Below are 26,123 nucleotides of genomic sequence, written 5' to 3'. Positions count from 1 at the left end.
AAGCCAATAGAAAGTAATCACCATTCTTGTGAAACATGTCACAGGAGGGTTGAGAATGGCATGTGTATACACAAGCATGAGCCTTCGTGTACATTCTTTAATGACAGGGCATGCTGGCAACTTTTCTTTGCAGTATGATGTTGCCCAAATAAAGTAATACTACCTTCTGATTGATTCATTATGGAAGACCTGGTTTTCATAGGGATTCGAGGACATAAGGAGGAGTAGAAAAAAGTTCATAAATGCACAAAGAAGCTTAATAGCATTTTCCGTTGTTATTCTTTGCTCCATCCTCAGCCCAAAGCACTGGCCGTTAGCAACATCCCATAACATTGGAACTTAACCAGTCTTGCCATTTTTTCCTCTTTCTTTAATTTGACCTGAAACACGCCTTTTTTCCTTTCCTTCTAAAACTTAGGAGTAGAATGGTGCTTCACTCTGCCTTTGGAGTTACGACTGTGCTAAACGTCTCATTTAACCAAGTACTCTATCCTATATTGATCGCCTCACTATAACTACCACAAATCAAGACTTTTAGTGGATCCACAGTGTGTCTTCAAGAACTGTGATATCACTATTTTTCAGTTTTAGTCCAAAAGTACCACCTATGAATCTGTCTTTTTTCACTCAGAGTCTACCAAGTAATGGGAAACAATCCCATTCACAGAAGTTAACAACAGAACTCTTAAAAGTGATCTGAAAAAGAAATAGGAAATTTAGTGAAAGAAAATTATAAAAATTTGCTAATGTACATTAAAAAAGGCTTTTAAAGGTCAGTTCTTCTCTTCCTGAGTTTAGAAGATTTATTGCAATTCCAATCAGAATTCTTAATGTGATCTTTCTTGTTATATAAAAAGATTATTCTAATGATCATTGAGCTACATTTCTTTTTAAGAAGAGAAATTAGGAGACACATAGCCTCTATGTTAACACAGATTTTATATCTGCAGTAATTAAATCATTTTCATTTTGACCCAAGAAGACAATAGGAGGTCAACAGAACAGCGTTAGATAACTCCCAAATGGACCCAATTATATGTAAGAACATTGAATATGGGAAAGAAGACATCACAAGTTAGTCACGGATGGGAGAAGTTATTAAATAAATGGCTTGCTTTTAATAAAAAGATCGATTTTAATCCTTTTCTCATGTCTTACAAGCAGCTTTGATGTGCAAAGTAAAGCCTTAAAAAAAGAAAAGCAAAAAACTAGAAGTAAATAGAGTAGACATTTATAAACAGTCTCTATCAGGAAGAATGTGTAAGCGCAAAACAATACAAGTCACAAAGGCAAATATAACACTTGCATAAAATTCAAAATTTCTTGGTGTAAAAAAAAGATAGATGCAATTTCAATGAAAATAATAAATTGTTGCTTAAAATATGACCAGAAGGATAATATCTTCAATAAATGAGAAGCATATACAAATAGATAAGAAAAGCACTAAAATTCTATAAATAGCAGAAAAGTCATAAAAGGAAATACTAAGGGCTAATAGACATTTTAATGTGTGAAATTTTTTAAAATTTATTTTTACCTACATAACATTGACTTTATTATATACATGTCAGCCAGCATTGAATAAAATAGGCTGTCTTGTGCATTGATAGAGGGGACATAAACAGGCATTAACTATTTAGAAAAAGTATTGATCATGTGTAATAGAGCTTGAGAAGTATCTGTACTTTTATATCAGTAACTCTGTTTCTAGAAAACCATCCAAAGAAAATAAGCATAAAAAAGATTGTTTATAATAATAAATATTATTTTAATAATCATTTTTATAATAAAAACATTGGTGTCTTAGAAATGTAATAGGGATTAATTAGATAACATCTTATATGTACCCTTCCATTGGAATATTAAGTAGCCATTAAACATGTATTTTCAAAAAATATTTGATGTTCATGTGATAATGTTAAAAAGGAGAGCTATAAAACAGCATCAGTGGTATACTGTTCCAATTTAATGTGTTTTTATGTATATGAGAAAAGATGGAAAAGCAAAATCATCAAAATATTAACAGTAATTAGCACTGTTTGACAGAACTATAGACTTAATTTTCCTTCCTGATAGTATTCCATTTTAAAATTTTATCTGTATCATATTACTTTTATAATCAGAATAATAAACATTTAAAATAAAGCACATTTCTAAAAATAAAAAGTACATTTCTTTAGTACATCTGTTTCTGAATGTGAAATTCAAGTAGGCCAAAAAAAAATGAAACTATAGAATATTTGAAAACTATCATCATTTCATTGAATAGGTATACAAGTAGATCTAGAACTTTGGATAAGCTGCATTTTTTTTTCTAGGACGCCTGGGTGGCTCAGTTGGTTAGGCCTCTGACTTCGGCTCATGATCTCACTGTTTGTGGATTCAAGCCCTGCATCAGGCTCTGTGCTACCAGCTCAGACCCTAGAGTCTGCTTCAGATTCTGTCTCCTTCTCTCTCTGTCCCTCTGCCCCCCATCCCCCAGAAAAAAAAAAAAAAAAACATTAGAAAAAAGTTGCATTTTTTCTTATATCTACAGAACATTTACAGAATATCTTGATGAAAAGGAAAATCTTAGTACATTCTAAAAAGTAAAGATACTATGTTTTCTGACTATAAACCAATAAAGCTAGAAAGTAGCAACAAAAAGATAGCCATAAATATAACTGCTTATTAAGTAAGCATTTTTCTAAGTAATTTATTCATTTAAAGAGGAAGTAAACATATAAACAATATATTCCTGAAATACATAAAATGCAGAAATAGCTTTAAATGAGAACCACTTTGTATATAAACTTATGGAATACAGTCAAATCTGCATTAGAGAATTTTACCTTAAAATATTATTACTTTAAAATAAAAATTTACACATGTGAACCTAAGCATTTAAGTTATCCAAAAGTGATAAAATAAACCAAAGAAGGTTGGAAGAGAGAATTCTAAAAATGAGTCCTGAAATTAAAGATGGAGAAAACAAAAGGACAGTAAATGAAGCCAAAAGCTGGGTTTTATTTTTATTTTTATTTTATTTAAACAATCTTTTAACATTTATTTATTATTGAAAGACAGAGACAGAGCATGAGTATGGGAGGGACAGAGAGGAGTAGAGACAGAATTTGAAGCAGGCTCCAGGCTCTGAGCTGTCAGAACAGAGCCCGATGTGGGGCTCAAACCCACCAACTGCGAGATCATGACCTGAGCTGAAGTTGGACGCCCAACTGACTGAGCCACCCAAGCACCCCAAAACCTGGGTTTTAGAAAGTACTGATAAAATAGATAAATTTCTTGGCACATCTCATTAAAGAAAACAAGAAATAAAAAGTATATAATTTGAAGCATGAAGAAAGAGATGTAACATTTTGTGTGTGTATATATATATATATATATATATATATATATGGCCACTTAGTTCTGCCATAATGCAATGTGCGTTTTTAAAAATCACTGTGCTATATAGAATTGCAATAAAAGCCATAAAAGTCTTAGGGAAAATGAATTTAGGAACACAATACCCAAAAACATTGTTTAAAAAGAAAAAAAACACAACTTAGTGATACATAAAAAATAAAGATGGGACACTCGTAAAAATGTAGCATAGTTTTCGACGTGCTAAATGAGGGAATACATAAACATTACGATAACTGTGGTACTTAATCTTGAAAAAGCCCTGAAGTTTGCTTGTGGAAGTGTGCCTCGGAAGGATTGCAGCTTGTGACTTATTTGAAGTGGTAGGCGGAGGTTATCTGAAGTCAGAAGGCCAAGTTTTAACACCAGATGTAGATAGATGTGGCTCTAAAGGGTTGGTACACTGAAGTAGCAGGTAGATGTTGGAGATCTGTGTGTCTCTGTTTTATGTATTCCTACATAGCTTGGTTCAGTTTTTTGGGCTCATCTAGTGTTTCTGGACAAAATTTTGCAAAAGTGACATGAAATTTGAGCTATGCTCAAATTGTTTCCCTAATTTACCAATCGTGTTGAAACAAACTAATGTTTGTAGTAGAACTGCTTTTCTATGAAAGAGGGTTAAAAAAGCATCAGAGGACAATGTTATATTAGTTCCATGGTAATATATTTGAAATCTTCAAGGAAGTGGATTTTTTAATAAAATATAAATTAATAAATTTGACCCGAAGAGAGATAAGAAAGCTTATGAGACCCATAACTGTAAGAGAAAATAGGAAAGTTATTAAAGAGCTGCTATTAAAAAAAAGAACCAGGCATTCAGTATTTTATAGCAAAATTCTCTCTAGTTCTTCTGTTAAGTTGTTCAATATATTCCAGAAGTTTTTTAAATTTTTTTACTGTTTATTTATTTTTGAGAGAGAGAGAGAGAGTGTGAGCAGGAGAGGGGCAGAGAGGAAGGGAGACAGGCTTCATTCAGACTCTGAGCTGTCAGCACAGAGACTCACATGGGGCTCGAACCCACAAACCGTAAGATCATGACTTGAGCCAAAGTCAGATACTTAACCTACTGAGCCACCCAGGTACCCCAGAAGTTTTTTGTTTTTGTTTTTTAAGGGAAGACTCCTTAATTCATTTCACAAAGGTAGCATTTATTTATTTTATCTAACTCTCATAGAGTACTTACTATATGCCAGGCACTGCTTTAAATGCTTTATAAATATTAACCAAATGCTCACTACAGCCTTATGACTCTCCTTATTACTGTTAAAGAGGTCCTGAGCGGCTTGTCCAAGATCATATACGTGTTTTAACCAGGATTCAAACCAGACAGTTTGCCTCCAGTACCCAAGCTCTTAACCTAACCACTGTGCTTTGCTGTCTTTAAATGAAAACCTAAGGAAAATAGCTGTCTGTTTCCTCAGCAGCTTTCTGAGTTGTATGAAGCACAGCACTTACATCTGTCTTCCCCAGTGGCTCTTAAAAAGGCTAGATGGTATAATATTCCAGAAGAGGAGGGGAAGCTAAATTATGATCAAAATTTAAAGCAGGGGAGAAGAGAGCTGGCAGATAAATTCCCTCTCCATCCCTTCCTCCAACAGATTCCTCCAGCATATAAGCCTGATGTTTAAACTCTGCCAGAGACTTCCTGTATGCTAGAGGACCACCTGGGCCTCTTCATGAAACATAGGCCAGCTTGGTGACGGACCACCTAACTTTCTCTGCTTCTCTTTGCTTTTCCTTCACTCGCACTGCTGATATTGCACCTGCAAATAAAGCAGTAGCACTTAAGTTTTGCCTCACGTCCTCCTTTTTAAGAAACTAAGCTGTGGTAGGATTCAAGGAGGAAATTCACAGAACAAGAAATGAATATGGCAAATAAACATATAAAAAGGACTCTAGCTCATAAGCAGTTAGGACAATGCATATTAAACCATAGTGAGTTATATTTTTTTGGACATCAATTTGGCAAAAAATTGAAAAGATGAGTAATATCCACTGCTGATTACATATGGGGAAATAGGCTATCGTATGAGGGTCAGATGGCAGGGAACTGAAATGCTGCATACTTCCGGAAAGTGAGATCTGGCAGAGTTTATTAAATTATTAAATGTTTATGGAGCGCCTGCATGGCTCAGTCGGTTGAGCGTCCGACTTCAGCTCAGGTCATGATCTCACAGCTTGTGAGTTTGAGCCCCACGTCAGGCTCTGTGCTGACAGCTCGGAGCCTGGATCCTGCTTCAGATTCTGTGCCTCCCTCTCTCTCTGCCCCAGCCCACTTGGATTCTGTCTCTGTCTCTCTCAAAAATAAATAAACATTAAAAAAATTAAAAAAATATATTAAGTGTTTATAATCTTTGAGCCAGCAATCTTTTCAACATGTACATTAATTCATATGTTTATACATGCAAAGGCATTTCTTGCTGTATTATTACAATAGTAATATATAGAAGACAAATAGAATGTCCATTTAACAGGGAGTACATGAATAAAGTATGGCGTATTCATGTTTTGGAGTACTAGACAGCCACCAGAAAGAATAAATTAGAACCAAGTGTTTTGCCCTGGAAAGATAGCTCTGATGTATTATAAATGAAAACAGCAAATTGTAAAGTAATGTCTATCATGTGACCCTATGTTTGTGGAATAAAACAAACAAAAAGCCCTATATGTATATGTATTTACATGTGTTGACATAAAGGTAAAAGAGAAAGAAAGATGTAAAAGGAGATACCAGACTATTAACTCTGGTTTCCTTAAAGGGATGAGATAGAAGGTGGAGATAATTACTGAATTTTTACTTACACATAACAGAGTTGTTTGATCTGTTACAGTGAACATTAAAAACAATTAGGTATGGGGAGAAATCAGAAGCTCTCCCACTAAAATCAGGTTTAAGGCAAGGATGACCCCCTCGCCATTCTTTTTCAATGTTGTACTGGAAGTTCTAGCTGATGCAATAAGATAAGAAAAAGAAAATAAAAGATATAGTGATTGGGATGAAAAAAATAAAACTCTTTGTAGATGGCGTGATTGCCTATGTAGAAAAATCTAAGAAATGTTGACAAAAAAATTGACCAAAAAACCTCCTGGAACTAATAAACAATTATATTAAAGCTGCAGGATGCAAAGTTAATATATGAAGGTCAGTTGTTTATTATATACCGGTAATGAACAATGAGGGTCTTGGAATGGAATTTGAAATTAAAAACAGTACCATTTACATTAGCACCCCCAAAAATGAAATACTTTGGTATACATCTAACAAAATATGTACCAGGTCTATATGAGGTGAACCACAAAACTCTGATGAGTAAAATTTTTAAAAAACTGAAATAAATGGAGGGAGATCCATGTTTGCAGATAGGAAGACTCAATATCGTCAAGATGTCAGTTCTTCCCAACCTGATCCATCCATTCAGTGCAGTGCCAACCAAAATCCCAACCAGTTATTTTATAGATATCGACAAACGGATTCTAAAGTTTATATGGACAGGAAAAAGACCCAGAATAGCCAGCACGATATTGGAGAAGAACAAAGTTGGGGGATTGACACTGCCTATCTTTAAGACTTACTGTACAGCTTAGTAATCAAGATAGTCAGTGTGGGTGGAAGGCAGACAAATAGGTCAGTGGAGCAGAATAAAGATCTCAGAAATAGACCCTCATAAATAAAGTCAACTGAGGAGCAAAGGCAATACAATGGAGAAAAAAAGTATAGTCTTTTCAACAAATCTTGCTGGAACAACTGGATATCCACGTGTGAAAACAGATAGAGACACAGACCTTATACCCTTTACAAAAACTAACTCAGAATAGATCACAGGCCCTAAATGCAAAATGCAAAACCGTAAAACTCCTGAAAGGTAACATAGGAGAAAGTTCAGATGACTTTGAATTTGGTGATGACTTTATTTTTTTTTTTAATTTTTAATGTTTATTTATTTTTGAGAGAGACAGACAGAATGTGAGCAGGCATGGGCAGAGAGAGATGGAGACAGAATCTGAAGCAGGCTCCAGCCTCTGAGCTGTCAGTACAGAGCCTGATGCGGGGCTCTAACCCATGAGCTGTGAGATCATGACCTGAGTTGAAGTCAGACGCTCAACTGACTGAGCCACCCAGGCGCCCCTGGTGATGACTTTTCCAGTATTATGCCTTAGGTATGATCCATGAAAGCAAGAATTGATAAACTATGCTTCATTAAAATGAAACATTTCTTCGCTTCAAAACACACTGCCAAGGGAATAAAAAGACAAGCCACAGAATGGGAGAAAATATTTGCAGAAGATATATTTGATAAAAGGAGTTATCCAAAATATATGAAGAACTAAAACTCAACAATAAGAGATGAGCAATGAGCCAAAGACCTTAACGGACACCTCACCAAAGAAGATCTACAGACGGCAAGGCATATGAAAGATGCTCCACTTCCTGTGTCATCAGAGAAAGGCAAATTAAAATTAGATACCACCACAGCTGTTGGAGCGGCCACAATCCAGAGCACTGATAGCACCAAATGATTCCAACGATGTGGAACAGCAGGAGCTCTCCTGCATCGCTAATGGAAATGCACAATGGTACAGCCTCTTGGGAAAACAGTTTGGTCGTTCTTCTAAAACTAAACACACTCTTACCATACAGCCCAGCAATCCTTACTATTTATCCAAAGGAATGGAAGACTTACGTCCACACAAAAACCTGCACACGGATGTATATAGCAGCTTTATCGATGATTAACAAAATTTAGAGGCAACCAACATGTCCTTCTGTACATGAAAGGATAAATAAACTGTGGTACAGCCAGTCAATGGAAGATTATTCAGTGCTAGAAAGAAATGAGCTATCAGGCCATAAAAACACACGGAGGAAACTTAAGTGCATACTATTCAGTAAAAGAAACCAATTTGAAAAGGCTGTATACTGTATGATTCAAACTGTATGACAGTCTGGAAAGGATGAATCTTTGGAGACCATGAAAAGATCAGTGGTGCCAGGGATTGGGTAGGAAGAGAAAGGATGAATAGGCAGAGCACAGGGGATTTTTAGGGCAGTGGAAATAACTCAGCATGACACTAAAATAGTGGACACATGTCAGTATACATTTATCAAAGATCACAGGATTTACAATACTAAGAGTGAACCTTACGGCAGGGTTCACTGTGGACTTTGGATGGTGATAATGATGTGTCAGTATAGATTCATCAGTTATCATAAATGTACCACTCTGGTGTGGGATGTTAATGGGGGAGCTGGAGTATGGAATGTTATTTGGAGCTGGAATGTTATTTGGAGGGGAGCAGGGAGTATGTGAGAAATCTCCATACCTTCCTCTCAATTTTGCTGTGAATTTACAAACGCTCTGAAAAAAGTAAGTATCTGAGAAAAAAGTTAGGATGATAGATATGTGGTCAGTTGAATGTAAAGAGGGGAAAATAGAAGGATGAATAAAACATTTTTTTTAATGTGTACATCGTTGATCTACTGAGCTTTGGTTGGGCAAACCTAAGGAAATAATCTAAGCCACAGCCATACTTGCATATTATATTGTTAGTGAGTGTTAATAGATAAAATCTTTTAAAAAGTCAATTTGACGGGGTGTCTGGGTGGCTGTCAGTTGAGCCTCCAATTCTTGATTTTGGCCCAAATCATGATCCCAGAGTTGTAGGATGGAGCCCCATGTAGGGCTCCACGCTGAACGTGGAGCCTGTTTAAGATTCTCTCTCGGGGATCCTGGGCGGCTCAGTCAGTTAGGCGTCCAACTTTGGCTCAGGTCATGATGTCACAGTTGGTGGGTTCGAGCCCCGTGTCAGGCTCTGTGCTGACAGCTCAGAGCCTGGAGCCTGGTTCAGATTCTGTGTCTCCCTCTCTCTCTGCCCCTCCTGCACTCACACTCTTTCTCTCTCTCTCAAAAATAAACATCAAAAAATAAAATAGGCTGTTTCTTTGATCAAAAAAAAAAAAAAGAATGAAAGAAGGCTGACAAAATCTCGCAAATTTTCTCCACGATTGTGTGTTGCTATTTTCATAAGAAAAACAAATGAACAAAAAATTAAGTTTACTGGCAATTGTAAAAATTGTAAAAAAAAAAAAAATTAAGTGAACTGGTAATTGTGTTGTGTATGCTAATTCTAATATGTTGATTCTAAATACAGATCTGCATCAAGTGGGTTTCATTTTATATCCTGCCTTGTTGCAAAAGGAATGGAGTTACCTTTGGCTCAAACTGGAGAGCCGTTTCAGTATAATCAAAGTAACACATGAGCTCTATGAACTTAGTAAACACTTGCCTAGATCATGATGGTCTTTAATAAATCTATTTAGTGTGTGTGTGTGAGGAAACTTGGGGCCCTCTAAAGCGGGAGGCTCAGGAGCAAGCTACTCTTGGTTGTGATGGAGGGCGGTTGAGAATTGCTGCGTAGACGTGTACCCACCTTCCTTACCCCCACCGTTAGCTTCTCACGGGAGAACGACTTTACTACTTAGCCTCCTCTCTTCCATTGTGAGTCTGACTCTTCAGAAATGAGAAATGAGTAGAGTGCTACTTCTTGAAGGAAGAACTGATAGGAATTAAAAAGTGACAAGTTGAATAATGTTTTTACTTAGAAAATCATGGTGAAGAAAATCCATTTCGTAGCTAAACTTCTTAAGGAGGGATAGGGTAGAAAAGTGAACACTCAAAGGAATTTTGATACGTCCTGTATTCTGTCATATCTGTCACCTCATGCTTACCTTTGTGGCATCTATCACAAAGACAATAAAATAATATTTTCTTCTAAAAAGTTACACTGTATCGACTCAGTAAATACCCAGATAGCAATTAAGGAGTTTATACATCTGTCCGCCCACACACCTTTCTTTAAGTCATCAAGAGAAGATTCTGGAATCCTCCAAATGTTTTGAACGGATTCATTGTTCTGTTTCTAAGCTCAGACGAAGGCATCAATTTATTATTCTTTGCAGCTTTCCTTATGTTTGACAACTTACTCTTTAAGAGTATATGGGTATTTGCATTTGAAAGACTCAAAACCTGGCTGAGGCTTATAAACACTTGATTGGTTTCTACATATAGGTCATTGTATATGTAGATGCTTAGGTGAAGTGTGTACACACACACACACACACACACACACACTCACCCACTTGTGTTTTAGGTGTCCTCACAAAGAGTGTATTCAGTGTGTTATATAGAAACTATTTTTGAGTAAATTTGATCTCCAGATTAATCTCGTCAGATTGGGGAGATGCCTTTCACGTATCTGTTTGATGGATATTTATTGATTTCTTACTGCACCAAGACACTGTGCCATGTCCCGTAGGGATATGGGCACGAATCAGATGCAGCCTTGAGAAGCTTGTTGTGAGGAAAAATAAGTTACTGATATTAGAAACAGAATCTTTAAAATACCCGATGTGTCTCTCTAGTACAAGATTGGCATCTCTTTGCTCACTGGCCAGAGCCCTGCAGATCTTCAGCTGTGGCACTATTGAGAGAAAAGTACTTGGAATCAGGGTAATCTTCAAAATTGACTAATGTCAAGACTCTGAACTTGATCCAGTTTTCTTCTCACACATAAGTAAAAAAAAAGAAAAAAATGAACTTCAGCATTAAAAGATAACAGTTATAACTACATTGGATCATAATTATGATTGCTACTTTTAAAGGCATACAAAAATGCTGAGTTGATTGGCAAAATACTAATGTTAGATGTAATTCTGTGCTTATGTTTCTTTATACCATCTAGTTTTATCGAAACATAATTATTCCCTTAAAGAATTTCTTTTTGCTTGATATTTTTCTTCTCTTTTGCAGGAATTTATTTTATCAGAAGATTATAACAAGATGACTCCTGTGAAAAACTATCAAGGTAGGAATGAGAGAGTGGTGTTTTTACCTAGACTTTGAAATGTTTCTTGATGGCTTCACTTTACAATATTCATGGGGAACAAAACAAAGCAATCCTTTGAGGTGAATATTGTCCTAGTCTTTAGGTTCCTCAAAAAATTAAAAATAGGCCTACCCTATGACCCAGCAATAGCACTGCTAGGAATTTACCCAAGGGATACAGGAGTGCTGATGCATAGGGGCACTTGTACCCCAATGTTTATAGCAGCACTTGCAACAATAACCAAATTATAGAAAGACCCTAAATGTCCATCAACTGATGAATGGATAAAGAAATTGTGGTTTATATACACAATGGAATTCTACGTGGCAAGAGAAAGAATGAAATACGGCCTTTTGTAGCAACGTGGATGGAACTGGAGAGTGTTATGCTAAGTGAAATAAGTCATACAGAGAAAGACAGATACCGTATGTTTTCACTCTTATGTGGATCCTGAGAAACTTAACAGGAGACCATGGGGGAGGGGAAGGGGAAAAAAAAAGTTAGAGAGGGAGGGAGGCAAACCATAAGAGACTCTTTAAAACACTGAGAATAAACTGAGGGTTGATGGGGGGTGGGAGGGAGGGGAAAGTGGGTGATGGGCATTGAGGAGGGCACCTGTTGGGATGAGCACTGGGTGTTGTATGGAAACCAATCTGACAATAAATTTCATATTAAGAAAGAGGGAAAGAAGGAAAGGAGGGAAGGAAGGAAGGAAGGAAGGAAGGAAGGAAGGAAGGAAGGAAAGAAGAAAGAAAGAAAGAAAGAAAGAAAGAAAGAAAGAAAGAAAGAAAGAAAGAGAAAGAGAGGCCTAATGAAATTGAATGACTTGAATGACTTGGCCTATGGTCCTATAGCTGGTAAAGTGCAGAGCCAGAGCAGGTCATTGTGATTCCAGAACCCCCAGCCTTTGTCCTTTGTCTCTACTACACCGCACCGCTGCAAAGCAGTGCAGCAGCATGGAGAGTGGGGCCAGTGTCAGGAGTGAGCTGTTTCACATGGGACTCATTTCTTTTTTGGCTAAATATTTTAAAAGGCTTAGAGGGTTCCTGTTGTCTAAGGGGAAGGAATTATGGTTTTATTGTGTCTTCAACATTGGCAGTATACCATAAGCTATGGCCAGAATATGGATCAGGAGCCATTTTCAGTAATGATTTATTTATCCAGACCAATAGTGTCATGGGATCAGAACATTAGAGGTGGATCTTTTAACACTTAGAGGTTATTTCATCCACACTTCTTGACTTCATTCATCCTGCATGATCATCCAGCCTCTCTTTTGATACCTCCAGAGACATACCTAGCAACCTGTCCTGATTTTATAAAATTCTAAGCGTTAAGTTCCTTATTTCTAGATTTTGAGCCAAAATTCATTTCCCTATGGATTTATTCTTTAATTTTTTTTCACATAGCACTTACCAAGTATTCACTGAATACCTAATGTGTTCCAGTAACTGAGGATTTTAATAGTGAATAAGACATGTATAGTACCTGCCTACAAGCGTACCCTGGTCCCCTCCTCTACTCCTTTTATCCCTTCTCTTTTTTAGCCTAAACATTTTACATTCTCCTTTACATGGCCTGAATTTTTGTTCTTGAAAAAAGTTTTTTAGTTCTCTTGGTCACAGTTGTCTTGGGATATCATATTGTACCTTTGGGACCATTTAAAATGTGACACATTGTGGTAGGCAGCCTTTAAGATGGTTCCTAATGATCCTTGTCTCCTGGTATTCATGCCCTTGAGCATAGACTCCCCTTGAGCGTAGACTGGACCTGAAATATGGCAAATGATAGATATCACTTCTAATATTAGGTGACAAAGAGACTAGTCCTTCTTGCTTGCCTTCTCCTGCTCTTGCTGGTTCTCATGGAAGCCAGTTGCCATCTTGTGAGCTACTTTGTGGAGAAGTCTATGTGGTAAGGAACTAAGGGAGGCCACATCAACAGCTGGTAAGGAACTGAAGCCTTCAGTTAGTTCAACAGCCTGTGAGGAACTGAACCCAGTAGACACTTACATGAGAGAGCTTGGAAGCAGGTCCTCTCTCTGTCAGTCTTTCAGATGAGACTATAGCCCCATCCCATACCTTGATGTTATCCTGTGAGACATGTTTTAGCAGCGGTAGTACCAAGCTAGACTGCACCAAGATTTCTGATCCACAGAAACTCCGAGATAAGAAACGTCTACTGTGTTAACCCACTAAGTTTTGGTGTAATGTGTTACACAATACATACATACCAATACATACAGATAACCAATACATACATGTAATGTGATAACCACAAAATGGTATTTCCTTGCTGTCCCGGTCCTGTTCTACTATAAAGGGTGAACTTTCTGATAGCCACTTTACACTGTGGGCTTTTGTGGAGCAGCTCAAATTCTTTAATGGTTCTCACTTCTGTTGTTACTAGGCTACATCGCCTGTACTTGTGAAGCTATTGCTTTTTTGGGGAGGGCAGGGAGGGAGTAGTTTTTGTTTTGTTTTCAGCCTAAATGCTGGACTTCACATTCTGTTATTCATCATCTCATTTTATTTAGTCCATCATCTCAGCTTATCAAGATATTTTGAAATCCCAGTTGTCATTAAATCTTTTTTTAATGTAATGCTAAGCCCGTGAGAGAAACAAGAGGGAAAGTCCCACGTACCAGAAGCAAAGAAAAGAACGAAAACTCAAAGTGATAGTATACTGTACCTGACATGCAGCTGTCCTGGGGAGAAAAATAGAACTTCTAATAGCTTGAAGCTTTTGTATGAACATTCACTTAGGGGTGGAAGAGAAGGCCTAGGGCTTGAGTGAGATGGGAAATTGCAACTGATATTTACATATAAAATGATATATAGAGAGGGGGAAAAGGCTTCCGGATAAATGAAAATTGCAACCTAAAATTTTGGATTTAGAGTACAAATTTAAATCATACATGCAGGGCTAGAGGCAGCCTTAAGAATTTAACATAAAAATTGGTCCTGAGCCAACGGTGTCCTTGTGATACCTGCTAGAAATAAATTCAAAAGCTCTCTTCAGCAAGACAAGTCACACGAAGATCCTGCAGCAAAAACAAGCCCTGCTTAAGATACGTTCATAATAATAAAAATAAAATAATAGTTAAATAACAGTTATTAACAAATAAATTTAAAATCCACTATGAGTAAATATTAACAGATATCAAAAGGGAGGTGAACTATAATTTTTTCAGGCATAAAAAAACAGAGAGAACTCACAGACCTGCACTAAAAGAAGGAAGTCCTTCAAGAGGGAAGAAAATGATGCCAAAGGAAAATAGGGAATGAAGAACACACAAAAGAATGAAGAGCACCAAGCAGATCACTATGAGAGTTTTTCTTATTATTTACAGCTTGTCAAAAGATGACTTACTATTAAATAAAAATAATAAGAAAGTAGCATGAGGATCATAACATGTGAAATTAAAATGTTTGACAACAGTAACACAAAAACCAAGAAGTGGGGAGAAATGGAAATATACTATTGTAAGATTCTTATACTACACATGAGGTGATATAGAATCACTTGAAAGAAGACTGTAAGTTAAAGATGTATACTGCTGACCCTAAAGCAGCCATAAAATAACAAATCAGAAAGTTACGACTAATAAGGCGACCAAGGAGATAAAATGGAATCATAAAAATTATTCTCAGTTCTCATTCCCCTCCCTCCCCCCAAAAAAAGGAAGAGAAAGGAAAAAGAACATATGGGAAAATAGAAAACAAATAGCAAAGTGATAAGAGTAAAACCTAACAGTTCTCAATAGTCATATTAAACGTGTGTGGTCTAAGGCCAATTAAAAGGCAGAGGCTGTCAGATTGAGTGAAAAAAGGAGACCCTAAATACATACCGCTTAGGAGAAATGCACTTTAAATATAAAGACCTAAAGAAGTTACAAATAAAAGGATAGCAAAATATATACCATGCAAAGACTAGTCAAAAGAAGGTTGGAGTGCCTATGTTAATGTTAGTTGAAGTAGACTTAAGAGAGAAGAATATTACGAGGGATAAAAGATTGTATTACTAGAGATTATTTCAAAATGACTAAGGGGTTAGTCCATCAGGAGGACATAACAATCCTAAATGTGTATGCGCTTAATAAACATAGCTTTGAAATACATGAAGCAAAATCTGATGAAACTTCAAGAAGAGAAATAGACACATTCTTCGTTGTACTCAGAAATTTGAATATTCCTCTCTTAATAATTGATTGAATAGATCAATAATTGACAGAATAAGTAGGCAGAAAATCAATAAGGTATAAAAGGTTTGAATAGTACACAGCCAAATTACTCTCATTGATATCTGTAGAACATTCCATTCACCTAGAAGAGAAGATACATTATTTTCAACTGCGTACAGAACATTTATCAAGGTACACTACATTCTGGGCCATAAAATGAGTCTCAATAAATTTGGGAGAATTCAGGTCATGCAAGATGAGTTCTCTGATCAAAATGGTATTGAGGCAGGAGTCAATAACAGAAATATCTTTGGGAAATCCCCAAATATTAGGAAGCTAAATAACCATGGGTCATCTAAAATAATCCATGGATCAAAGAAGAAATCGGAATGGAAACAACATCAAAATTTATGGGATGCTGCTAAAGCAGTCCTTAAGGGGAAATTTATAGCACTAAACATCTATGTTAGAAGAGAAGAAAGGTCTCAAATCAGTGACCTTAGTTTCTACATCAAGAAACCAGAAAGAAAACAAATGGAAACATAAGCTATGCAGAAGATCATAGCAGAAGTTCATGAAATGGAAAACAGAAAATAGAGAAATATCAATAACACCAAAAGCTATTGTTTTTGCTTGTTTGTTGAGATGAATATAAGTGACAAACCTCTGCTAGACTTATCAGAAGAAAAAAAAAAAAGAGAGAAGATGCAAGTTACCAATATCAGGAATAAGGGAAGTGAAACTATTAGAGATTGTAGGGATATTTAAGGTTAATAATGAATATTACGAACAACTTTATGCTAATAAATTTGACAACTTAAATGAACAAATCTTTGAAAGGTAAAAATGACAAAAGTTCCCTCAAGAAGAAATATAAAACCCTAATAGCCCTATATCTACTAAAAAATCTACTTTATAATTAAAACCTTCCCACAGAGAAAACCCTAGGCTTTTTTTTTTTTATCAAACATTTAAGAAAGAAACAATACAAACTCTGCACAAACTTTCAGAAAAAGACTTTCCAACTGATTTTTGAAATCAGCATTACATGATACTAAAACTAGACAAAGACAGTACAAGAAAAGAAATATACAGGCTGGTGTTCTCCATGAAAACAGATGCAAAAAATCTAAATAAAATTTTAGCAAATCAAATTCAACAGTATAGGATAGTACATCATGACCAAGTGAGGATTATTCCAGTTTATATCCAGAAGAAATAGAAGCAGGAATTCAAACATTTGCATACCATTGTGCATAACAGTATGATTTACAACAGCTAAAAAGTGGAAACAGACTAAATGGCCATGAATGGTGAATGGATAAACAAAATGTGGTATATCAGTAAGATGAACTATTATTTGGCCACAAAAAAGGATTGAAGTACTGATAAATGTACAACGTGGATGAACCTTGAAAACATGCTAAGTAAAAGAAACTAGATACAAAGGACCACACTTTTTGAACGCAATCATATGAAATGTCAAAAATAGAGGAATCCATCGAGACAGAAAGTAATTAGTGGTTGCCAGGGATAGGGGGTAGGGGAAAGGGGAAGTTGGGGGTTTGGGTTTCTTTTGGGGGTGATGGACACATTCTATAAATAGAACATTTTTTCATGATGATTGTACAACATTGTGAATATGTACCGCTGAATATTATATACTCTATATATAGAAACCACTGAATATTATATACTCTAAAATGTCTTAAATGATGAATTTTACCTCAACAAACATTAAAAGAAAAAAAGCAGTGATACCAAAACCAAAGACATACAAGAAGGGAAAACTATAGACCAGTATCTCTCATGAACTTAGATGTTAAAATCCTTTTAAGAATTCTAGCAAATCCAACAATAGTTAGAAAGAATTACATACCCATGACCAAGGGGATATACTCTCGATATGCAAAGCTGGTTTAACATTTGAAAATTAGTGTAATCCATCACATCAAAAGTCTAAAGAAGTAAAATGATATGATCATATCAATTGGTGCAGACAAAGCATTTGATAAACCCGGGCACTCATTCATGATAAAAACTCTGAGCAAACTACGAGTAGAGGCAAACTTCCTCACCCCGATAAAGAAGCGTCTACAAAGACCTACAGCTAACAGTGTACTTAATCATGAGAAACGAGATGCTTTCTCCCTATGATCAAGATCAAGGCAAGGATGTGGTCTCTCAGCATTCCTGTTCAAAAAGTATAACTGGACTTCAAGCCCGGGTTTCTGAAGCTTAGTAATATGTATGTACCTTTGAAGGATTTCTTTTTGAGTGAAAGAATTCTGTCACCTTAGAAGGAATATGTGCTCTGAGTTTTGGGGTTTGTTTTGTGTTTGGTGTTTTCAGTAGACCTAGGCAGCCTGAAAGAGAGAGAGAGAACCAACTATGGCAGAGAGCTGATGATTTTAGCCTTAGTTTCATCACTCGGTGGTTGCACAGATTTGAGCAAGTGACTTGACCTTTTTGAACCTCTGTCTCCTCCTCTCACATAATGGGAGCCCAGAGGTTTTAAAGCCCCTTGTCTTCTGGGCTGCTGTCATCTCCTTGGACTTAGAAAGGGATGAGAAAAAGGGACACTCACTGGGGGCCACTTTCTCCCTGAAATAGACTTGTGAAACTTGGGCCATTAGAAAGTTCATTTTTATTCTATCATTGGTGGACCTGATTTAGACATCTGATGACAAGATCTTCAGGAGTTTCTCCAAGAAGTTATATCTTTTAAGTTAGAGACAACATTTTGATCTCAAGGGTGGCTGATACTCTGACAGGCAGGTATTTAGTGTAGAGAAGTCATAGGGTTATTGCCTCTGTACCCCTGCCATGCCCTGTTAGATTCTCTATGTTTTAAGTATTGGATTTAAAAATACCAGGCATTTGGTGGAATGGCTGTCCTGTGGGTACTCTTAGTGGTAGCCATTGGTTTGGTGGCCATTCTGAAAGGGCCATCCTGCCAAGGCCAGGTTATGTCTGTAAAATGGGGAAACCACCCACCTTTGTAGGATCATTTCAGAGACTAAATGAAAGAACATACAGTAAAACCTTAGTTTGTGAGCGTAGTTCGTTCCGGAAACATGCTTGTAATCCAAAACACTTGTATATTCAAAGTGAATTTTCCCATAGGAAGTAATAGAAACTCAGATGATTTGTTCCACACCCAAAAATAATCGTGTAAAATGATTACAGTACTGTAACATAATACAAAATAATAAAGCAAATACAAAATATAAAGAAAAACAGACAAATTAACCCACACTTATCTTTGAAAACCTTTGTGGCTGGTGTGAGGGAGACGAGAGAGGAGGGTTATTGTGTAGGACGACTTTCACCATCACTAATGGAATCACTCCTGTCTATTGACTCAATGGAATCTTCTTTTTGTGCAACTTTAACAAGGAACCTATCCAATGACACTTGATTTTGCCTCCTTTTGAGGATTTCACAGAAATGTGACATTGCATTGTCATTAAATAGATTCATCTCTCGTACTGCCTTATTTGGGTGGTGCTTTTCTACAAAATTTTGCACTGTTTTCCACATTTTACACATCTCCCTAATCTCATTTGAAGTGAGGGATTCCTCTACTTTTTTCTCCTTCTCTTCTGCAGATGAGATGCAGACGTAAACTTCTTATAAAGTATTTCAGTCTCAACCACTCGCATACCTTGTTCACACTTCTTGATGATTTCCTTCTTAACTTCTCCCATAATCATCTTCTTACCGCTTTTGTGTTCAACCTTTTTCTGCATGGGGGCCATTGTATATGCTCACATGGATGTTGACTACAGTACAGTATTAATAAACTCTCATCATATACTGTATTTAATGTAACTGGCAGTAAGGCAGCAGGGGGAAGGGTCTATATCTGCAGGCAGCCTGACCTAGAATGAAGCAAAGCATTCCTAAGGTTACTCTTACATGGAAAAGCAAAGGACTATCCACAGGTGCTTTGAAGTGACAAAAAAAAAAAGTACCAGTTGTGGGCACCTTCCAGAATTCTAAAAAATCACTGATTTCTGCCAAACAATGGGGCCTGAGACTGAGCATCCATGCATGGGAGATGACCACCCATAATCTCTAAGCGAGAGAGACAGAGAGAGAGAGAGAGAGAGAGAGAGAGAGAGAGAGAGAGAAGAACCACTAAGAACCATTGGCTCAGTTGTGATCACGGGATGTTTAGCATCACATACTACTCGTATTGCAAGGCATCGCTTGTTTATCAAGTTAAAATTTACTAGAAACGTTTGCTTGTCTTGCAGAACACTTGCAGCAAAAGTTACTCGCAATCCAAGGTTTTACTGTATTTAAGTGTTTGGCATTTGTTAGTAACTCAGAAATTGGCAGGTCGTGCTGTTCTTGCCAATAGAGCTGCATTGATCCATCCATACTAACTTTATTTTCATGATCAAAATGGAAAACTGATGTTTTCTCCATCACGTCATCACTTTCATGATGGGTCTGCACTTTCCCACCAGACTGCCAGCTCCTGGGCACAGAGCCTAGGGCGGTCCGGGTTCCCGGATATCAATCTTTGGTTATTCCAGTCAGTTCTGTTCAGTGGCCATGGACCCCCTCTACCTCACCCTCTGGAATTGTATAAGAAGAAAGCAAATTTTTATTGATTTTATTCAATAATTGAGAAGCCATGAGACCTTGGCCAAACTACTCGACTTCGTTGTGCCTCAGTTTACCCACATGTAAAATAGGGAGATGGAGTAGATGACATGAACAGTTGCTTCTAACTGTGATGCAGTCATTCTGTGGCGGTGTTGCCTCTGTATGATGAGCAATCCTGGGAGATTTGCCCTCATTATCACATGTATGTGTACTTTGACGTCAGGGATATCTCATTCTCTTTTACATGGCACTTGGGAATAATTCTGTCCTCCTTTCCAGCATTTGATTTCTTATAGAAAATTCATCTAGAACTTTGTTGTGGGTTTAAGAAGCCATACTTCATCAAAAGGAGAACAGTAATGTTCTTTACTTTTTTTAAGCTTACATAAACTCACCCTGGTGACTTTATCATAAGAACATCATTGCTAACACGTTCTATTGTTTTGTGGTCACATTGTGCCACTTTCTGGCATTCTCCAGCTAAGCAGCCCTAACTTAATGTCTGAGACAGATGGCCCAGACCCCTTGGTAATGGGGGTCTGGGTGGTAGGAAACTTTTGGTTGGTGTAGGTAGGAAAGAAAGAGAGCAATGGGAGGAAATGGATAGTTTGTACAAGACCGTCTAACAACTCAAGCATGCCCCTCCACAGTGGTGGGCCTGCGCTCCTGGTGAGGACCACCGTTCTGGTGTGTGTGCAGTGGCTGTCATACTGTCCAGCCTACTCTGGGATGGGGAGAAGACAATGATGGGTCTCTGTGCACCATGCTTCCTCAGTCTCCTTTATGATGCTTCATGGGTTATTTTCGTATCTCTTGGTTTTTCAGCGCATCAGAGCAGAGTGACGATGATCCTGTTCGTCCTGGAGCTGGAGTGGGTGCTGAGCACTGGGCAGGACAAGCAATTTGCCTGGCACTGCTCCGAGAGTGGGCAGCGCCTGGGAGGGTATCGAACCAGTGCCGTCGCCTCGGGCCTGCAGTATCCTTTGCTGGACAAAAATCCCTTGGTTGGACCTTAGCTGTTGACTCCTTTCTTTCATGAAAAGCTTGGGTATGTGCAACTTGAATGTTTTGCATTTGCTGCGTTGCCCTGCGGATTAAGATTCTCACTGACTTAACCAATATGCAAATCATCAAGGGTCCTCACGGAGGTGGATTAAAATGAGGCGATTTCCTCGCAAATAACAGGTCCTGCGGAGCAGGGTTGTGGAGTGACTATGATGCAGGTCTGACATCCAGACAGGACACAGCCCGGATTTAGGAGCCTCAGCTGTCAGAAAGGATTCTGGAACATGGAGATAAAACCATCACTGAAATACAGCCTTTTCCTTCTCTGCCTACAGAAATAATTTACACATAGATATTAAGGTTGTAAAGAACCACAGGATTCCTATTTATTGTTTTTAGATGTTCATGGGGGAGCTACCATGCCAGGACCAGAGTGGGTTAGCTGGTATCTACACGGTAATGGTACAGACTTTATTCCAGGTACAAGACCCTTCCAGGGTATGTAGAGTGATACTAATTCTTATCTCCTGAGTCTCCAGGGCCCATGTCCTCAGTGTGAGTACCTGTAAATGCCGGGAAATCCCCATGTCTGGCCCACTGGGCTCCAGCAAGCACGGGCTTGATGAGTCTGAAGCCTGTGTGGGTGATGCTACCATGGAAGGAGTAAAGGGCCCCCGGCTTCTTAGTTTAAAAAGCAAAGCATCACTCTCCACCCTGTGACGAGTGAGGAGATAGATGGAAACAGATCACTTGTCAGCAAAAGCAGGAAGAAATAGTAAGACTTACTCTCAGATGTTCATCTCGTATTTATAAAATGCCTGGTCCGTGATTGTCAACAGTCTCACAGAGTAGTTTCTTTCTCCTCGCAGACGTGCCTCAGTAGCTGTATTTGGGTGTGGGGGGGGGGGGGCGGCTAATGTCACTCCTGTTTTTCTCTCTGATTTTCCTCACTGGAAGAGCAAGATGAAGAAACTAAGAATGGCCATGGAGGAAGGTTGTAAATGTGACAGGTCACCAAGCAGGCCAGAAACAAGGGTGATAAGGAACAGAAGGCAGGATCAACTCATCTTCGAGAGGGTGGTCCCACCTGTTAAGGAAAGAAAGTCTGAAGTTTGCTTTCTAAAGGCCAGTTGAGACGAGCATAATGCTTGAATTGAAATACGTGCACTCTTATGTCAGTAGATCTCTTACAGTGTTCGAATTGGAAAGGTCCTTAGAGGTCATCCTGGCCAACTCCTGGTTTTACAGGTGAAGCCCAGAAAGGGTCACATGCCTTATCTGCAGACACCTGGCTAGTATGTCAGAAAATCACCAGAATGTGAGGCTTCTGCCTTAGGCTGCTGTTTTGTTTTGTTTCTTCCCATCATACATTTGAGAACAGAATGAATAGCATCAGTGTAATTTGTTCTTAATATGCTGACTTCGGGACACCTGGGTGGCTCAGTCGGTTAAGCATCCGACTTCAGCTCAGGTCATGATCTCATGGTTCATGGGTTCGAGCCCCACATTGAGCTCTGTGCTGACAGCTCAGAGCCTGGAGCCTGCTTTGGATTCTGTGTCTCCCTCTCTTTCTGCCTCTCCCCCACTTGTTCTCTCTCTCTCTCTCTCTCTCTCTCTCTCTCTCTCTCTCTGACTCGCAAAAATAAAATAAACATTAAAAAGAAATCTCTTAAAAAAAAAATGCTGGCTTCTATCTCACTAGCCCAGCCTAGAGATATATCTTCTATATCACTTAACCAAGCCAAAAAATATAGAAAAAGTACAGAACTTGCCCTTAGGAAGTTGATTTTTTTAGACTATTTGGAATTGAAAAACAAGACACGAATGCCCAGAATTAAAAGTCTCCTGACTGTGGCAGTCTTGGACTCTTCTCTTCAGGCATCTCCAGAAGCCATCGTCATTTTTCAGCTGTTTCCTTTAGCCACACCATGTGGCTTACTAAGCAAAAAACAAAACAAAACAAAACAAAACAAAACAAAACAAAAACACATATGATTTGATATCAGAAGACTTTGTATGTGTGTAAAAGCCTCTGGGTTCATTTCCCGAGGTAAATGACCATCTTGTCCAATCTTGCAGGTAGAGGGGAAATGCAGTACTACAGACAGACAGGTTCTTCCAGAAGATTCCCTCACCTCCACCGCTCTGCCTCGCTAGCTCCAGTTTTGGAGCCACGGTGCCCGCCCTTGTTCCTGGGAACACATACATCCCTGAGATTTTTCCAGTGCTGCTCACTGATGGCATAACAGCACTGCTTTTGCCAAAGGGTCTCCTATAGGAAACTTGTGACTTTCCCAAGGCCGGAGGGTTTTTTCTAGGAGCTGCCTTGTGTACAGATTGTTAACAGTGTTAACATGCTCATACAGTGTTGGAGTTCACATTAAAATCCAGTTTTTAAACACATTTTTTTCATGGGAACCCTCCACCCCACCTCTTCCCTCTTCTTTCTTCCACCTTCCATACTTAGAGTTTCTGAAGGGAAGGAAGGAGATCTGCTGAAACACCATAGACTGTTCGGAATAGTATCAGTACCCTGATTTCTCTGCCTAGTGGACCCCGGTGGCATATATAAGAAACTTCCCCAAAGTAACCTGTCTCCTAATTTTCACCTCAAAAAGTCACTTATCCAAGTCAGCAAGTGATAGAAGTCAGGTTGAATTCAGCCTTTTCTCTCTTCTTTCAGGCCTCATAGGGGAGATGTAATCGTGCAGTGAAAATAACCAAAATTCAAATTGAGAAATAAAGGAAGACAAAGAGACTGATGGCTCAAAAATTGAATGATCAGTTTCTGAATAACCTCAAATCTTTGGTTTCTTTGGCTAGAGATCTGAAGCTTCAAATATTAAGTGAGGTATAATACTAACAAGAATCAAAAGGAAGAGAGGAGAGAGGAAAGGAGAGGAAAAAGGAGAAAATATCTTACAGTTGTAGTCCCTGAGAGTTTTATAGTGCTTCTATATAACGTTACTTTGCTCACTCTCAAAACAATAATTAGAAGTAAAATCAAAAAGACTGAATTCTCAATTTTCACAGTGTAGAAACCAAGGCTCAGAAAGGTTAAGGACTTTCTCTAGGGGTGCCTGGGTGGCTCAGTTGGTTAAGCGTCTGACTTCAACTTCGGCTCAGGTCACGATCTCATGGTTTGTGAGTTCGAGCCCCACGTCAGTCTCTGCGCTGACGGTGTATGGAGATTGTTTCAGATCCTCACTCTCTCTAGCTCTCTGCCCCTCCCCCAGCTTGTGTTCTCTCTTTCTCTCAAAAATAAATAAACATTTTTTAAAAATTAAAAAAAAACAACAAAAGGAAGAAAGGCTAAGGGACATTCTCCAGGTCACGTAACTGTTACCTGGAAGAACCAGGAGTAGAACTTGGGTGTTAGAACTCGGCTAGCCGTCTGCACTACTAAATAACGGCGGAATGGAGGTGTTTCCCAAAGGTCACATGGCAGGTTGATGTTAGGAAATAGAACCGTTTTTCTTCCACCCTTCCCTTGCTGGTATTTAAATTTGCGAATACTTTATCTGGCCTTGCCTTTCAGTCTTGTCATTTGACCATGTTTGATCACATTCATCACACTTCCACAGAAATAATTCAGGTACTTTTCACTTTAAGATTCTATGCATGTTGGAGATATTTCCAAGATGTCTCCCTGTACAGTACAAGGTCTTTTCACCAAGTAGTCTCTTAGATCTGTTCAGGGCAAGAGTGCTGGAAAGCTGTTAAGATTATCTTGATTTTTGTATATCCTCATATCATACGTAATGCCAATCACTCTGGCTTTCAGGTTGTACTATAATTTATTTCGACCCTCTTTCAAATGGCTTTTGTTGCATTTCTTTACAAAGCATCCTATTATTTACGTGCCATCATAAAGATTGTTTTTTCATCTGTGTTCTTATAATTAAGGTAAATGTAAGGTGATCTTATTCCGTATATATCTTAGTATTGTTTTACATGTATCTGACCGCTTGTTTGGAGAGCATAACATTTCTCTGTTGTTCTTGAGCCTGAGGGAATTTGTGATGCCTTGTTCTTCACTTTTAAAACAAATGTTTTATTATGAAAATTTTCAAAACGTGTACCAACTGGGAGGAGAGAATATCATGGAAACTCACGTATTCATCAGACCCGGTGTTGATTCTTCTATCATTTTGGCTTTCTCTCCCTTTTTGCTGGAGTGTTTTAAAACAAATTGCAGACCGTATGTCATTTCATCCTTAGGTACTTCATTGTACCCCGCTTTAAAAATGTGGAATTTTTCCATAATCATAATGCTGTTACTACTCCTAAAAATTTATAACTACTACTTGACATTGTAGAATAATCCATTTTCACATTTCACTTACTGTTTCATAAATGGCTTTTTGCAGCAGATTAGCTTAAAATCGGGTCCAGACAAAGTTCACATGTTGGCTGTGGTTTTCATATCCTAAATCTCTCAATCTAGGGCAGTGATCTCCTCCCTTCACTTTTTTTTTTTTTTTTTTTTTTGATGCCACTGTGACTTGTTGGAGTACGGAGCCTGTGTTCACGTAGACAGCCCCGCATTCTAAAGTGGCCTCTGGTGCCTCGTGATGTCATTTCCCTTGTTTCCCATATTTTTCTGTAAACTGAGACCGCCTCTAAAATCTTGACTCCGTTCAGATTCCGCTCCTGCTAAGAACGCTTGGTCCTTGTGCTGTCTGGTTCGTGTTGCTTCACAGCAGGAAGCCCATAGCACAGGGTTGTCACCCTTCCAGTGATGCTGAGTTGATCAGTGATTCAGGTGGTGACCGCCAGGTCCCTGCGGCGCGCACCAGCCTTTCATTCAGTGGTTTTAGTTGCTGATCTTCGCCTGGACCAGACCTTTCATTAGGGCTGCAAAGTGGCGATTTTTGTAATCCTATAATTTTTTCCACGTGTATTTGTTGGAATTCTTCTATAAAGTACAACTTTTCAGGGCGTCTGAGTGGCTCAGTCGGTTAAGTGTCTGACTTTAAAAAAAATTTTTTTTTTAACGTTTTATTTATTTATTTATTTTTGAGACAGA

General features: G+C 38.1%; 1 protein-coding gene across 1 annotated transcript in view; it reads left to right on the top strand.

Moving 5' to 3' along the window:
• The window catches only part of WDFY2 (WD repeat and FYVE domain containing 2), a 179,016-nt gene that overhangs the window by 107,345 nt on the left and 45,548 nt on the right, over positions 1-26,123 (top strand). Inside the window, exons 5-6 of the mRNA XM_043578142.1 lie at positions 11,211-11,265; positions 20,915-21,065. Coding sequence (XP_043434077.1) covers positions 11,211-11,265; positions 20,915-21,065 — 206 coding nt within the window. The remainder of the gene's footprint in view (positions 1-11,210; positions 11,266-20,914; positions 21,066-26,123) is intronic.

Source organism: Prionailurus bengalensis, chromosome A1 (genome assembly GCF_016509475.1).
Source record: "Prionailurus bengalensis isolate Pbe53 chromosome A1, Fcat_Pben_1.1_paternal_pri, whole genome shotgun sequence".
In the NCBI taxonomy this organism is placed as follows: domain Eukaryota; kingdom Metazoa; phylum Chordata; class Mammalia; order Carnivora; family Felidae; genus Prionailurus; species Prionailurus bengalensis.
Note: the sequence above shows the minus strand (reverse complement) of the source record. Positions and strands in the feature narration are given on the sequence as shown.